Raw genomic sequence first — 18,531 nt, 5'->3', positions numbered from 1 at the left:
TGGCAATTAATTTATGGTTTACAAAGGAACATATTTAATAGTTTTTATTAATGTAAATGAATGATAAAGTAATACTTAATGTTAAGTTATGGTTGATTCCTATAAATAGAATTTATAAACCACCAGGTTGGTCTAGTGGTGAACGCGTCTTCCCAAATCAGCTGATTTGGAAGTCGAGAATTCCAGTGTTCAAGTCCTAGTAAAGGCAGTTATTTTTATACAGATTTGAATACTAGATCATGGATACCGGTGTTCTTTGGTGGTTGGGTTTCAATTAACCACACATCTCAGGAATGGTCGAACTGAGGCTGTACAAGACTTACACTTCATTTACACTCATACATTTCATCCTCTGAAATATTATCTGAAAGGTAATTACAAGTGGCTAAATAGGAAAAAGAAAGAAATAGAATTTATAAAACAACTAGGAGTAAGCTTTTACAAAAAGGTAGTTTCTGTTTAGGGTATCATTTCTTATTGTAGTTGAACAGTTTTTCTTTACTTTTGAGAATTTAAGACTTTAAATTAATAAAAAATAAAGTAGCCTGCATACTAATCCATACAGAGAATTTTTGTTTATTTCTGTTGTCACTATACTGCTTGACCACACCCATCCTTTAAAAGTTGTTTGTGGAATATGAGAGTTATTGTTCTTTGGTTGTTTAGCAATTTTCATGCTATAGTGTTTTGTGTAATTTTATTTCATTTTTTATTAGAAGATTATATTTTTTGTCTGTGTGTCTTAAAGTACAAGAAGTTATCTCTAAAGTAAAGATCGTTTCATTGTAAAAAACTTTATTCTGAAAACTTTATAAATATTTTTTATTTCTCTTAAACTACAAACCTTATATTGTTTACCACTCAAAAATTCTTTCAATTTCTCAAACAAATGATAATCAGAAGGAGCTAATTCTGGATTATAGGGTGGGTGATTGTAAATTTCCCGTAAAAATTATCTCGATAAATCACATGTTGGACCCATAACATGTGGACATGCATTATCGTACCACAGGAAGATGCCATAACTTACGAAGAGTTTCACAGTAGGCTTCTGCATTTATAGTTGTTCCATGTGGCATGAAATAAATCATCAGTATGCCAAACTGATCCCAAAAGATTGGGGCTGTCAGTTTGCATTCAAATGGCTGTGGCTTGACCTTTACGGTCTGACGCCGTTCACTTGACTGCCACTTTCTCTCTGGCTGGTAATAAGAAATCCATGTTTCATCAACAGTAACAGTAGAATTAAGGAACACATCATCTTTTGCTCTATAGCGCATCAAAAATTCCAAAGCAGATCCCATTCGGATTTTCTTATGATGTTCTGTTAAGATCTGCGGCACCCAACGTGTACAAACCTTTTTGAAGCCTAAATGGTCATGAGCAATGCGACCAATAATAGCTCTTGAAACATCAGGAAGAAGGGCCAGGTTGGAAATTGTTGAGCTTTTCTGATTTTATCATCAATGCGTTTCATCAAGTTCTCTGTGATTACCGAGCGCCTCCCTGAATGTTCTTTATCGTGCACATTAATTCTGTTATTTCTAAACCTTTCATACCATTTTTGGACATTTTTTTCATTCATTACAATATCACCATACAAAGCAGCCAATTGCCTATGAATTTCAGCCGGCTTAATGTTTTGATGGTTTAAAAACATATGACTCCATGTATTTCACAGTCGGCAGCAACATTGATTTTCGTATTCATTCTATAACGTAATAACTCACTTGTAATCAAAGCTACTGCAACGCAACAACTAATAAACAGTAATGCAATATGTACATTACTAGCTTGACCATGAACGACAGAGGTTCGCCAACCTTAAGGAGAGAAATTTTAGAGATATCCCTTACATAATAACGGACATAACTCTAAGAAAGTGTTTGAACATTTTTTCTGTTTTTGAGGATACTAGTATGACACAGACAAATAGCTTCCAAGTGTGGTGTTGGATTAGGGACAATGAATGTTATTTTAAAGCAATTTAAAGAAACTGGTTCCTTTTCATTTTAAAGAAAAGGCAGATGTTGCCATGAAAGAAAAACTACCCCATCGCAGGATTGTTTATTAGTGAGAAAAAGTAAACTTGATTCAAAATTATCTGCTGTGGACTAATCATGAATTAGCAGCCAGTGGAACAAATTTACATGTGACAACTCTTAGACATAGATCTTGCAGCTGGATGTATGCACCTGCATAGGGTGCATGGTAAGCTTGTCAGCCAGCTAAAAAGCAGCTTTTAACACCAACATTGCAAAAAAAGGCTCTTGTGGACCAAAGTACTTGCTAACTGAACCAAAGAAGACTGGAAAAATGTTATATTTTCTTATTAGTAACATTTTTATGTGTGCTCCGTATATTAGAAAAGCATCAGACGATAATGCATCATTTGCTCATATTGAGCAATCATTTAAACAATTTAACTGTATCAGTTAAAATGTTTTGGGATTGCTTCACATTTGAAGGCTCTTGTTCATTACTTCCAGTAGATTGTATGTTGAAAAGTGATGGATGTATCAAGATTCTGAAGGATAGAGTTGTGTCACAACGTTAAAACAAATTCCCATAAGGGAACAATGTTCCAACAAGATTTGGCCTTACTGACAGAAAGTGAAAAAAGTTTTCAGAGAACGAAAACGTTAAAGTCCTCCTTTACCCAGGCAACTTCCCAGACTTAAACCCAATTGAAAATGTGTGGGCAATAGTCAAAAATGAATTGTATCACAAAAATTGATTTCATTAAAACTAACATCAATATGGTTGCGTGATAAAGAAATCAAAAAAATGCGTAGTACGCTTTTTGAATCTATTGCCAAAATGTTCACTTGTTCAATTGTCGAATCATGTACATGAAAGTGGTTAACAATAAAGGACATATTGCTAGATAATCATCAATTGTACAGGGATGATTTTTTTTTTTTTTAATAAAGTTATTTTATATTAAATAACATTGTGTTCAGATTAATTTGTTGCATGCTACTGTAGATAAATTCTCAGCTAACTTTCTTTTTGTTGAAACATTGTATTTGTTTGATGTAAATGATAGTTCAATGTTGCAATGTCATGAAATCAAACTGTTTCAATATAAACAAGAATTTTTCCATATTTTTCATGACTGTATGGTGTGATAGCATACTTGTTCAAAGTAGTAAATATAATGCCTTTAAAATGTTAAATTTTATTGACTGAAATATCCTAATTATTAATCTATCACTCACTAAGTGCTAATGATTTTTTTTTGAAACTATTCATTATAAAATTTTTCTTGCAACAAAGGGTCAAGCTCCTTATATAAGTTTAAGAACATCATGTAACAGTTTGTTTTCTAGCTTGTGTACAAAAAGCGGCAAAACTTTTTACTGACGCACTATTGTCAGTATGTACTGAAACAGACAATTTTTTTTAAATTTCTAATAGTTTTAATGTCTGAATTTAAATATGTTTATGTATTGACTTTTGTATTCCAATCAGGTGAGGTGAGAGTTTATATCACTGCTTGGGTTTGTTTTGTTTTATATACTGATATATACTATTAAATAAAACAAAATAATACTTGTACGTGTACATGATTTTAAAACTTATATGTACATCTCTAAACAATTTATTTTAAACACAGTTATATGTATTTAGAATAAATTTTTAATTCATTATCGTTGATAGTTACATCAATAAATGTATGATTTTATCAATAAAGCATTACCAAAAGTTAAGATTTTCATTTTCTGGACTTACTTCAGTTCACGTTAGCTGATTGAAAAACTAATAACAATTTGATTAAAACAATTATAACCGAATAGGAATAAGTTGTTGTTGATGTACCACTCAGATAAGTTTCTAGACATTTTCTGACATAACAACTCTATTAAAAGAAATGAATAATAATTATAAAAATAATTATAACAGTATGTTAAGATAATAAGTTTGCAAGTTTTTATTTAGAAATGGAGACTTTGAGAGAGTGAGAAAAAGATAAAGAGGATAAGAAAAGTTATATGTTGGTGGCTGTTTTGTTAGAATGTTTATAATTAGTTTAGAGACTATTATATAAAATCACTGTTGCAGTGACACTTTCTGTTAGGGTATGTGTACTTAAATATATTCTTCCTCTTGCTACCTTCCCAAACCTTCTCACAGTTCTTCATAATCCATCTCATCTGTAAAAAAAAAAAAAATAATTTTTGTTTTGAATGCTTAACATTTTATCAGTCATTAGGTTCTAATTATCTTTTAATAGATTTTTTAAATATTCCAAAAACTTTTTTTTTAGTAAAAGGTGTTAGCATTAATTTTTATCTATAATTATTTATTTTTCAATATATCTCTTTCAGCTGTTGTTGAATCAATGGAAAATCTAAAACAAGAGCTTCACATAGAAATGACTCAGAAACTTAGTGCTACTGATCATTTACTTAAAGAAAATATTTCTAAGTTAGTCAATAGTAAGGTAAGTTCATAAGCATTGTACAATATTTAATTGTAATTTTCTTTTTAATATAAAACCATTATATTTCAAATTTTAATTGAGTTACTTGTCGTGTAAAAAAATTTCATGACAATTCCTGATTTGGGATAAATAAAATGAAAAATTATCTCAAAAACAATTCTATAGAGAGAAGTTACTGTTGTTTTTAGTTAAACTCTTATTCAGGATGTCTCACATAGAAACTTTTAGGACGTGTTCTACTGGTGAAAGTAAAGAAAAAAGATCGTAGAAACGTAGGTCTGGAAATGCTTTGTTTTCGAGTTGCTGCTAAGCGAAAGATTTCCCCCAGATTACAGCTCTTCTAATAAAAACAATTCCTACTGTAATTTTTATGACAAATTAAACAGTAAAGTTAGTGGTTTCTTACGTAATTTAAGCTGGCAAATAGTATAAAACAGATCTCAGAACTATAACTCTAGTAGTTTTTAAGATATCCAATGTAAAACAAAAAACTTTGTGTCACAAACATGTTTTTTTAGGTTTGTAATACAAAAGCTTTGTTCAGTGACGAATCAATGCAAAAGATTTAGTATCAAAACTTGTAAAGAATTTCATTTTGAGGAAATTAATGTAAATACAGTCAATAAAAAGTAATTAAAGACTTTAAAAAATTGGTTTTTTATTGAAGCAAAACAAATGAAAAATAGACAGAAAATTATTATTATTCTGTATCTAATAAACATTATTCTTAATATAACAAAACCAAAAAAAAATTACATGAAATGATAAATGGTAACAGAATAACAAACCTCAGGTACAGCAATTGTTAGAAATTCCAACCTCCACAATATATACAGAACTCTGCCTGACATAAAATATTTCTGGTGACTTTCCATATCATCTCAGGATCATTTCTTAGAAATTCAATAGCATTTTGTATTTTAATGAAACTCTTCTTTAGTATTAATTTTCTGTTGGTATACTATCGTTTTCTTATGGTCCCGAATGAAGTGATACAGTCAGGTGATCGTGGTAACCAGTTGATTGGTCCACTACGTCCAATCTAGTTTAAGAAATTAGCATTCAAGTGATTTCTAGCTATAAAGAAAAATGTGGTGTTGCACCACATGTTAATAAATCATTTGCAGTCTACTTTGAAAAGATACAATCTCCAAAAGAGCAGGCAAATTATTTTTCAAGAAATGAATGAATGCATCTCCAGTAAGTTCCAATTAAAACAAATGGTCTCAGAATTTCATTATAAATAATGCCACACCAAATATTAATTTGAAATCTATGTTAGAAACTAGCTTCTGCAGTACCATGTGTATTGTCTTCACTCCATAAATAACTATTTTTAGAATTGAAAATTCAATTTCTCATAAAATTGTTTCATCAGTAAATAAAATTGAACTTATTTATAAGTGTTGTGTAGAAGCCAGTGACAGAAGTTTAATCACTGGGAGTAATCTGTTGGCCGCAAATTTTGAACCATCTGCATATAAAAAGGATAAAGATTTTCTTTCCATAGGATGGGCCACACTTTGTGACAAACCAGAGCGACATGAAACTCACTTGGCTACACTGAATATACTCAGTCACACATGTTAATCATTAACACGATGATTTACTTGGCACTGAACGGAAAACAAACACATTGGAAATAACCCTTTCATTTGTAAATACAAAAAGTTTTTGTATTTGGAATCCACCTCCTAGGAAATCTTTCCTGATATTCACATCGAGCAGCTTTAGAATTTCAGTTACAAAATCCATAATTATTTTGGCATATTCCTCATTAGAAAATTGAAACAGCATTTTTACACTATGATGTTCACTTATGATATTTTCACACAGCATTTTTCACTATGATAACACTACACTTTGTTTATCTGTGTGATAATTTATGACAACATACTCAAACAAACTACACAATTTTCTTTGTTGACCAGCTGTTGATATTGCCAGCTATACAATAATTTTTTTTTTTAATATTTCTAAAGTAATGTACATTTCAATTTAGTTTTTTATGTAATTATTCTCTCACAAATTAAATTCTCTACAAGTTTTGTTATTAAATCTACCACATGAATTAGTGGTTTAACAAAGCTATTGAACTGTAAACCTTGTAAACTTGTTTTTCTTCACTGAATTTTGTGTTTTATCTTAAAAACTACTGGAGTTACTGCCAGTACTTATAGGACCTGTTTTATCCTATTTCCCAGCTCAAATTACACAAGAAACCACCTACTTTACCCCTTAATTTGGGTCCCAAAAATTACAGTACGGATTCTTTTTATTAGAAGAGTTGAAATCCAGGAGAAATCTTTCACAAGCTGTAACTCGAAAGCAGAGCATTTACAGACCTATGTTTATATGAACTTTTTTTCATTATTTTCACCAGTAGAAAATGACTGAAAGTTTCTCAGTTTCTTCTTCGAACTCTGTATATTCTTGTGACAATGGTGTAAAAACTGAAATCTGTTACGGATTTTATTGGAAGGTTGACTTTTATCATTAACTTTTTTTTCATATTAATTCTACCAAATGATTATGGGTCTGATAAAGTATCTATAAATACTATCTTGCTATGATTAAAGTAATGAAAAAATATTTCTAAACTAATGTTAATATTTAATCCTTATAAACATTTTTATAGTAAGATTATTTTCCTATTAAAAGAAATAATAAAAATCTATTATTAGATGATTTTCATTCTTTGTTTTATTGTCATGAATTATGTCAATTGAATTATGGAGTTTATTTAAAGTTGCAATGAGATGGTTATTACAGCTCAGTTTGGATCATGTTAGGTGTTTTCTGACAAACAAAATGAACGTTTTTAATAGAGAGTTCTTTTTATAATTTTAACTGGGTATTTTCTTACTAAAATTTTATTACAGGAAAGTAAACTATGATTTACGACTTCATTTCTTTAGTTAACATATCTTTTCACTATAATACGTAATCATAATTTTATCTGTAATAATTTAGTAAATTTGTTCTTCAGTTATAACCAATCCATCAGCTGAATGTGTCTCTGATCCTGCTGGCCATTGTGGGAATGTTATTGAACTCTTCTCTCCAATACAAGTTCAGTTTAAGCTAAGCTGTGACACTGCGGACGTTTGTATTTTTTATATGGTTTCAAAATGTGTGGCAAAATAGAAAATCCTACCAAATGCGAATTGTATAGTACGATTCAGTTTTTGAATGCAAAAATGTTTTGGCCCTTTGAAATTTGCAGACAAATAAAAGAAGTTTATGGTGATAGTCTGAATGAAGAAGATTATTATTGTTCATTCATCAAATGCATTAAATGGTGCATTATGTTTAACGAACAAATTTGCACAATGATGTATGTTCTGGTTGATCAGCCCTCATTACTTAAGAAAAAAATCAATGACAAAGTGCAGGAGGATAGAAGTTTTATGTTAGATGGTTTACATAGTTTCATTCCTGATATTTCAAGAGCTTTATTTCATAAATTTTATTGTTAAAGCTTAGTTTAAAAAAATGTGCATGATGTTTGTTTACAATATTGTTCTACCACATTCAGCTACACCAACTAAGGCTTTACTTAAATGTTTTGGCTGGGATGTTTTTCCAGCATCCACCATATCACTCTTGAGTTGGTGCCTAGCAACTGTCCCAACTATCTAAAAAGTTTTTAGAAAGTAGGCACTTTCAAAATGATGGGCAGAAAGAAGTTAACAATGAATGGTTGAAGAAATTGATGGCAGAAGTAGGGGTAATTAACTTAGTATTTTAAAGTTTGTTATATGGTTCTAATGCCTAAACAAACTTGTTTTGAAATGTTAACCATGTATAGTTTCTTTTTATGGACTTATACATTGTTTTATTGTGTTTTTGTTTTATTTCATGATATGCTTTGATAGTGGAGGATTAGTTGTAGTAAAATTAATAACCTACGTTTGTTCAGTCAGTAATGGATGTCCTGAGTAATGCTTTGGTCACTGCTATGAAACCTTGTCTTGCAGACGCTTACAAAGAAAGTTTTATGAATGTAGCACTTCCAAGTTATGAGAAGGCTTGTGCTGCAATGTTTAGTCAACTCAACGAGACATTTTCAAATGGAACAAAGGAATGTAAGCAATATTTTAATTCATTTTTAGTTTATTACAACATTATTAGATATTAAATTTAAGTCTATATCATTTTTAAATAGCTGAGCTTTTGAAGTGTGACAACTAAAATAAAAAGACTTGTTATTAAACCACACCTGCTTGGGGCCTGAGAAAGCATTAGACAATAAAGATTATTGTGGGGCACACAGGAAAGTTTTAATGTGCCTCAATTTTTTATCATATGAAAAGCATGTCATATTATATTTCTAATAAACTGTAAAGCTAGAAGGTTATCTATAACCTTTCTGTATTGCTGTTATCCTTGATAAATGCAAAAATTATTTTGATATCATGTTTTTGAAAGCAGTGTTAAAGTTTATGAAGACAGATTCATGTTTTTTATTTTCATAATAATACCTATTCTGTCATCCTAAAATTTTATTCATACAGTTACTGTATTAAGAAATAGGCTCTTTCTATCTTTGAATTACTTGATAAGTGATATAAAAATGATCCTTCAGTTTTTGTAATATAATTTTTTGGAGTTGTTTTTTCTTGTTAGTTGTTAAGTTACAATAAAAAAGTAAGATTAAGATAAAAATTAACATGATAAAAATTCAGTTAGATTAAGTTAAATAAAGATGTAAGATTAATTTATCGTAAAACTAATTGCCATCAGTTATAATCAGAAAAAACTAATTTTTGAGTAATTTTATTTAAAATTGTGACATAAATGTAATCATTGCTCATGTGATAATATGTTAATGCATTCAGACTTGCCTGCATGTTAAGGCTTTGTAGTCTTTAATTCAGCATATTAAGCACAACTAACTATTGCTTGTGCATAGTTGAAAAATGTTTTTCAATATACAGGATGTATCTAGCAAGGTTAGGTAGTCACAGATTTTCTTCTTAACTTTCTTAGTCTATACTTATTTTATGTTTGCCATTTCTAAATAGCATTTGCTAAACTCAAGTTATAAAAGTTTAAACTGTATGCTTTTAACAACTTTGAAAAGTTGAAGTCATGAAAATGAAAAGTATTATTAAACAATAGTTTTTTTTAAATTGGGTTAAAATATTTGTACTTTTACTGATACTCTTTTATTTCCTTATACTTTTATGATAACTAGATTACAATGTAAAGGGTAGAGCAATGGAAACTCATGTTATTCACTACTGAATAGCTTTGCTTGTTTTAATTATAGAAAAATAAGTTTTACGTTAAATAATAATATTTTTATTGCATTTTTGAAATTAACATACCTTAATTAGATTCGGAAAATAATGTCAGTAAGATGACGTCCTTCTTGTCAGAGTCTCTACTCAAAGCTCTACATGGGTTTCTCCAACATTTCATTCAACATAGCTTCAATTTCTTGATGAATGGAAACTTTCAGGTCTTCAATTGTGTATGGCTTGTTCACATACACTCTTGATTTCAGGTAGCTCCACAAAAAGAAGTCACAAATCGATAGATCAGAAGAGCGTTGGGGGCCAAGAAACATCATCGAATTATGAAATGACATGTCCAGGAAAAATTTGTCAAACCTCTTCACTCGATGCTCTTGCCGTGTGAGTTATGGCACCATCCTGTAGGAACCACATTTCTCTCATGTTCAATCGATGCCTTTCCCGTTCTGGACACAGGAAGTAGTTTAGCATGTCACTATAACTGCGGTTCCTCCCTCTTCAAAAAATTAAGAACCAACAATCCCCATCTTGGAGACTGCACTTCACTGTTACTTTTGAGCTGTGGAGAGGTTTTTGATGTAGTTCACATGGGTTCTCCAATGCCCATTATCGACATTTCTGTACATTTACATAGCCATCCAGATTGAAATGGGCTTTGTCACTCATCATTATTACGGCATTTGCATCTTCCGTAAGAATGCCATTCTTTGTGCCATAGAATTTTTTGCATTGCACAAAATCCCTTTCAGTTATCTGCTGGACAATCATTATTTTGTATGGATGAAATTTGAGATCACCATGTAAGATTTGATGAAGCGAACAACGTGACATACCCAGCACTACAGCCTCATTCTGTCTATCTTTTCTGGAGTTCGGACTGAACAGGGAAGGCCAGGTGAGTTCATCGTTCTTCATCGTATATCCAGTACTTCTAAACGCTTCAATCATCAGAGTATGGTGTTTCGATCTGAAACTGCACCTTGATGTTTGACATTAAAACTTCGAAGGAAAAGATGTTAAACTGTGACCACAGAATCATTGTTTCTAAAAAAAACTGCTTGACAGCAAACGCACAATGTTTTACACTCCACAATGACTGAAACTGCATAGTCTGAGCTGTTTGCCAGTACCCCCAAGGGTACTGTAAGGTCAGTACCCCCACTTGCTGTTGAGTAAACTAGTGGTTTAAAAAACCTCTAAAACCTGTTTTTAAAAACTGGGTAAATGCGTTTCCTCTGTTCCAATCTCTGTATATTGCTCAAGATCAGAAGGACAATTTACTTTTTCATTCCTGTTGTTCATTCAGTAAGTATATATATTTGTGAAGTAGAATTGTAAAAATTATATTCATTTATTCAGCAGATGAAATTGAAGCTAAAGAAGCAGCCATTCAGTTTCTGCTCGTTAAAGGGCACAGAACACAACTACCCTCAGCGGTCTTCTAATGGGCATGAATTGGCACAAGTTGAATGTCACATTTTTGGTTGGATTACAAAATAAGATATATTTATGTACTGTTGTTTGAAAGAGTAGACAACCATTAAATTTTATGAGGATGAATTAAAAGTGAGTCACAGCACAAAGGTGTATTGATATTGGTGCTCTTTTACGCATGATGTTTGTGAGTTGACAATCATGAACAGATCGGTTGTTATTGGTGGACTTTTATAACGTTTAATGTTGACAAAAGTTGCTTTTCATGAAGGTTATACTAGAAGGGTGGGCTGATCCAAAATCAGTGGCTTTTCGGTATATGAAAAAAAAGATTGGCTTTTATTGCAGTACCAAATAGGAAAACTGAAACTCTGTTGCCAATTGTAGTTCTGATTGTTGTTGCAGGAACAACATATTGACTGTTAGTTACCACTACCATTAGAGCCCATCAAGGCTAGGAATAGGTGGCGGCGACTGGAAGCGTCACAAAGCAGGTGTCTTTCCCTTACAGGGTTGGGATGTTTAGTTACCACTATAAAAGGTTACCTCCAATTTTTAATATATTTTAGTGTATCATTTGTATTGTATCAAACTCGTAACCTTGTCCACACTTACTATTAAAGTATATAGGTATTATCACTAAGTATTAGAATACAGTTCAAGACAGCTATTAAGAATCATTGGAGAACCTAGTTGACAAAAATACTAGATAGTTACTTAGCACTTAGGTGAAAGTGATATTCAAAACAAAATTTGTTTGACCTAACACTACTAAATATAGTATTAAGATTTTACCCCAAAAGCTAAAGGTAAAAATTGTCTAAAGGTACAGACAACTTCTTTGCCCAAAATTAAACAAAATAAATCATGGTTTGTATACCTTATCGTTTTTTTTATTTTAGTTTAATTACTTTTTTACTGAGTACATTAAATCTTGTAATAATATAAAAGTACAATATGTATATTATAGTAAAATATTGATAGATATTGGCATTGAAAATTTACGAATTAAGGTATCTCAAAATACTTTTCTCAGTATGTTTAATTAAATTATTATTTTTTTAATAATAAATTATGAGAAAAAAGGTTCAAAAAATTTGAATAATTTTTGTCAAAGTTGTTTTCACATACAAAGTAATAAATCAGAAAAAAAGATTTTGAGTTTTTACACAAAATTATGAATAACTAAACAGATTTTGTATTTTAAAAATTATAATAAATTAAAAGATTATAAATGACAAATTTCCCAAAAATATGTTTTGGTACAACGTTTCACACCATTTGGTCAAATAAATTTTCTCTTTCATATTATTATCACATTGTGTGTACACCTCAGCCAAAAACTTTGACGTGATTACAAAATAATTTCTTAAGAATTTGGAAAAATTAAAAAAATAAATTAGGGGTTTCCATTTTAATTCAACAAATTTTCAAAAATTTTATTGCATCACTATTTTTGATTTTGATGATATTTGATATACGATAACTATCCACCTTGAAGTGGTCAAAAAAATATTTTTTTTTATTTAAAAAAAAAATATTTTTTATATTTTTTTTATTTAAAAAAAAATTTTTTTTTGAGTAATAGACTTTTTCTAACTTGCCAACAGGTAAAACAGCCATTTTCATCACTTTTTCCATGAGCTGTAGTTGTTATTTTATATCACACAGAGCTGTAGCATTGTTATTTTTACATCACACAAAAAGGGCTTTTTGGAAAGAGTAAAGATGGAACTTAGTATACTCAAAATTCATTTTGTTAACCAAATCGTGTAATGTTTACTGAAGTTATTGGGTTTTTTTTTCAAATTTTGGGCCCAAAATAAATAATGAAGGGCTTAGGGTAATAGGCCTGTTTTAGGTACTAACTAATAGTACCTATAAAAAAAATCAACTGTTACCGAGTGTCAATTAAAAAAAATGGCTGCCAAATCATAAGATTTTAAAAATGTCACGTTTTTGGGGCCCAAAAACCACATGTTGGACAGGTGGCAAAAATCTGAAATGTTTACAGCATTAAGTACTTTTTATGTACTTTAAAACCATATAAAATTTATTTTATTACTCATGGGGGTTGACAAGTAATGAAGCCACCAAAACCGCTAACAACACCGTTCCTTTTAACAGTGAACAATGTATCCAAAAAATTCACAGCATATATTTTTTCAAATAATAATGTAGGCATACTATACGAAATATTTTGATATGTCTATAATGAGATATTCCCTCTATGAATCATGAGACCTTGACGATGGTGAGGGGGCTTGAGAGCTTAATGATACAGAGTAACTGAACCGAAGGTGCAACCATATCGGAGAGGTATCTATTGTAAGCCAGACTGAGGAATGTTTCCTGAAAGAGTAGAGCAGCTCTTTCAGTAGTTGTTAAGGGCGTAAGTCAGGAGGACTTAAACAGCCACTTCAACATCACTCACATTCTTCTGAGTACTGCGCAGCTGAAAGCAATGAAAAACTAAGGCTGTTAATTTTCCAAAAAAATGTAGCTGTCTACATTTTTATGTAACAAAGATGGAGGAGGCGCCTTCCTGGGTAAAATATTCTGGAGATAAACTAGTCCCGCTTTCAGATCTTCGGTGGGGACTATTAAGGAAGGGGTCACCAGAAAATTACGATATAACATTCTACAAGTCTACAGTCTACAAGTGTGGAATGTTAGAAGTCTAAAAAAGGTTGGTTGCTTAGAAAATTTAAAGAGGGAAATGGATGGGTTAAATATAGATGTAGTAGGAATTAGCGAGATTCAGTGGGAAGAGGAAAACAACTTTTGCTCAGGTGATTTTAGAATAATTAACTCAGCATCAAATAAAGGGCAGGCAGGAGTAGGTTTCATAATGAACAAGAAGATAGTAGAGTATTTCAAAAAGCTTTGTGGTAGAATCATTATAGTTAGGATAAATTCAAAACCTAAGGCGACAACGATTGTTAATGTCTATATGCCTACAAGTGTCCATGATGATGAACTAGAGTGTGAATACGAAGAAATTGACAAAGCAATTAAACACATAAAAGGGGATGAAAATTTAATAATACGTGGAGACTGGAATGCAAGCATTGAAAAAGGCAAAGAAGGAAATATTATTGGTGAATATGGATTGGGCAAAAGAAATGAAAGAGGCGACCGACTTATTGAGTTTTGCACGAATTATAATTTAGTAATTGCCAACACCCAGTTTAATAATCATAATAAAAGAATATACACATGGAAACAGTCTGGTGATACTGCAAGGTATAGATAGATTATATTATGGTTAATCAAATATTTAGAAATTGAATCTTCGACTGTAAAGCAGCATATCCTGTAGTAGACATTGATAACGACCATAATTTAGTGATAATGAAATTTAGATAGGGGTTTAAAAACCTGAAGAAAAGGTATCAGATGAATTTGTGGAATTTAGAGAAGCTTGAGGAAGAGGAGGTAAAGAAGATTTTTGAGGAAGACATTGCAAGAGGTCTGAGTAAAAATGATAAAGTAGAAAATATAGAAGAATGGGAGAATGTTAAAAAGGATATTTTTAAATCAGCAGAAGCGAACTTAGGCCGAACAAAGAGAACTGGTTGGAAACCTTGGATATCAGAGATTATATTACAGGCTAATGGTTGAACATAGAAAGTATAAGAATACTAGCGATGATGAAGAAGGTAAAAGGAACTATCGACAATTAAGAAATACTATAAACAGGAAGTTCAAATAAGTGAAAGAAGAGTGGATTAAAGAAAAGAAAGAGTGTTAGAAGTAGCAAGAGAAATGATCAGTAGTAAAATAGACGGAGCATATAGGAAAGTAAGGAGAATTTTGTTGTACATAAATTAAAATCTAATAATTTGTTAAATAAAGATTGTAAGATTGTACACTAATTTGTAATGCGAAAGAAAAGGTCGATAGGTGGGTGGAATGTATTTAGGAATTATACAGAGGAAATGAATTAGAAACTGGTGTTATAGAGGAAGAGGAGGAAAAGGATGATACAATACTGAGATCTGAATTTAATAGAGTATTAAAATAATTGAATGGCAGAAAGGCTCCTGGGATAGACGGGATACCCGTAGAATTACTGTACAGAGCAGATGAGGAAGCAATACATACATTACACAAACTGGTGTATAATATTTACGAAAAAATGGGACGTTCTGTCAGACGTCAAAAAGAGTGTTGTCGTGATACCAAAGAAAGCAGGAGCAGATAAATGTGAGGAATACAGAACATTAGCTTAACTACTCACGCATCAAAAATCTTAACTAGAATTCTGTACAGAAGAATTGAGAGGAGAGTGGAAGAAGTGTTAGCCTTCAGTCAGAAATATAATTTGTTTACATAAAAAATTAATTTAAATATTAGGAAAAGATTTTTGAAAGTATATGTTTGGAGCATAGCTTTAAATGGAAGTTAAACTTGGACGATCGGAGCACCTGAGAAGAAAAGATTAGAGGCTTTAGAAATGTGCTACAGGAGAATGTTAAAAATCAGATGGGTGGATAAAGTGACAAATGAATAGGTGTTGCAGCAAATTGATGAAGAAAGAAGCATTTGGAAAAATGTAGTTAAAAGAAGAGACTTTAATAGGCCACATATTAAGGCATCCTGGAATAATCACTTTGATATTGGAGGGAAGGGTAGATGGAAAAAATTATTCAGGTAGGCAACATTTGTAACGTGTAAAACGAATTGTTAGTGATATAGTGGGTATACAGAAATGAAATGACTGGCATTAGATAAGGAATCTTGGAGAGCAGCTTCAAACCAGTCAAATGACTGAAGACAAAAAAAAAATTGAGATAGCTTATATTCTTGTTACTTAAAGTATGATTTATACACACAAACTCATGTTTAAACACGAAAGTCAATAGACATGCATGGACATGAATGTTTGTATAATCCTTAATGTAAACGTTATAGAAGGCTCAGTTACCGTTGTGATTTCTATGTGATATGTTATATTTTTGCTAATGTTAATACTGTGGTTAGGTAATATACATTTGTTTATAAAGTAATTTTATTAGCAGTGAACTTCTGTTTTATGCAATATCTTTTGGAACAGAACCAAATAGTGGATCAACATTGGTACAGTCCGTAGTAGTAATAAAAATGTTAAAATTACACATTCAGCAAATTTATTTTAAGCTCAAACATACTATGCCGTGTAAAAAGAACAATAAACCAATACAAATGTAAATCAGAAGTTACATTACATAGGTAGTTTTACAATTATTTTAGATCATCTATAACTCTAAAAAAAAGATTCCCCCAGTATTGCTGGTAAGCAAGCAAAATAAGTGATAAATTACAAAAAAACAAAAGTTTAATAATAAAGAATATAACTTGCAGGGTTATAGATTAATATGAAGAAATAATTTTTATCAAAACTAATTTTTTTTTTCATAAAATTACTAGCTGCAGGGCATGCCTAAGGCACATCTCTGCAGCTAGGCCCTCTGGGTAGGCGGCATCTCGGAATGGGCTTATTAGGTGTCTAAAATTGATTACCTCTAGTGTAAAAATTTTTATTTTTAATGATGAAAATTGATATAGTGAAAGTTAAATTAGAAATTTAACTCTAGAATCTGATACAAATAAATAATAATTCATGCAATTGATTAAATCTTGATCGAATCAAGATTTTCAACTAGTGATCAGTACATTCTGGTGCCTACTTTTTTGTTATAGTTCATTATTTTATGAAGAAAAACAATCACATAAATAAAAAAATAAGTATTTAAAGCACCACTCTTAAATTAAACACACAAAAGATAAAAAAAATTTTATGATGGTATCTCAGAATGGATTTGACTATTAGCTTTGATGGTGATATATAAGATTATGTGAAAATCATAGCTTCAAATTAAAAATTTGATGGTTTTGCATGTTTTTTTCTTATGCATGTTTGCACCCCACTCTTTAGGCCATTCATTAATCATGCATAAGAAAAAATTGGCAAAAACATCAAATTTTTAATTTGAAGCCATGACTTCACATAATCTTACACATCACTTTCAAAAAGCTTTTGTTGTCAAATTCATTCTGAGATACCGTCCTAAAATTATTTTTTACATTTTAGTGCATTTAAGAGTGGCATTTTAAACATTTTTCTGACATATTTTTTAATTTCTATTTTTTAGTGCATTTATTACAAGAGTGGTTTTTTAAAAGTTTTTTATATATTTTTTATTTTCTACTTTTTAGTCTTCATAAGTTTATACTTTACACAGAACTTTGAATGTATTTAGCAAAAGATTCGATTGGTACGTTTTACATTGGGCAACTACAATTAAAACAGGACTACAATGGTTTAATTTTCGCATAACCAAGATCCAGTCGATCAAGAGCATGCCCAATGCATTATATAGTTAGTGCTTGACCTTCTGATACATTCACTATTTGAATTGTGAAAATCAGACGAGCGGTTGCTAAGATAATATGGTGGTACCCTATCGTACCCCCTCGCCAATTTCCAAACAGCGCTCCAGAGGCACTTGAAAATATTATCATCCAACGGGTACCACTGGGAGTGGATGGGGTGTTGTAGAGGGGGGTCGAAACAATTTTTCAGAATGCTAGGACTGACTGTTTTCGAGATATTTGCAATTTTCATCCGAAAATTCATATCCGGTTAAAAAGTACTAAGTTTTCCCAAAACTTCAATTTACAATAATATAACAAGTATACACCTGACCACCACAAGACATGTACTAACAAATCGGGATTTTCCACTGGTGATCAGTACATTCTGTTGCTAAGCTAAGGGAAATACCATTTAATAGGGTAAGGTAATAGTCTTTTTTTTCTTCATTTGGACAAACTCTGAAATTTAAAGCTCCTTTTTTATTTCTGCCATTTTAGGCTTATAAATCAAAATGTAGCTTGTGTATTCAAGTTAATTTGAATTTTAATCCATGAATGGAATGTATTAATGATTACCTGAAGTTTTGTTGTTTGCAAAATGCTGTAGTAAGATAGTCTCCTTATTTTATAGTTAAACTGCAAATATCTACCTCTTCCATCTCATAATAATGGTTTAAAGGGAAACCAAAACATGTTTTCATAGATTTTGTAATAATTGTGTAAAAAAATCATGATTCTCAAACATGAGGGCTATTGCACAATTTCTGTTGGGTATAAAATAAAATATATTTCTAATAGCTATCAGCAGCAGTCTGTTGGTTAAAATACTTATTTTGTATTACATACAAGGGTGGATGAATAAGTAGTTGTGTTTGAAGACAGTTGGCTTTGCTGAGGAAAGTTGGCATTATTACAGTATATTATCATCTATAAAACAACACCATACGAATTTCAGACTGATACATAGGTTAGTTTTTATTTGGCAGCTGTTTGTATTAAACGTATTTGGTGTTTTTCCATGCAATGGAA

At 31.0% G+C, this 18,531-nt stretch overlaps 1 protein-coding gene across 5 annotated transcripts in view; it reads left to right on the top strand.

The window, feature by feature from the left end:
- Positions 1 to 18,531, top strand: part of Ge-1 (Enhancer of mRNA-decapping protein 4 homolog Ge-1) — a 153,944-nt gene that overhangs the window by 108,793 nt on the left and 26,620 nt on the right. For all 5 annotated transcript variants that reach the window (XM_075355780.1, XM_075355779.1, XM_075355778.1 and 2 more), the window contains exons 17-18: positions 4,332 to 4,447; positions 8,370 to 8,535. In XM_075355780.1, coding sequence (XP_075211895.1) covers positions 4,332 to 4,447; positions 8,370 to 8,535 — 282 coding nt within the window. The remainder of the gene's footprint in view (positions 1 to 4,331; positions 4,448 to 8,369; positions 8,536 to 18,531) is intronic.

This window comes from Lycorma delicatula, chromosome 2, assembly GCF_047948215.1.
Source record: "Lycorma delicatula isolate Av1 chromosome 2, ASM4794821v1, whole genome shotgun sequence".
Taxonomy (NCBI): Eukaryota; Metazoa; Arthropoda; class Insecta; order Hemiptera; family Fulgoridae; genus Lycorma; species Lycorma delicatula.
The sequence above is the reverse complement of the archived record's forward strand: the minus strand, read 5'-3'. Positions and strand labels throughout refer to the sequence as shown.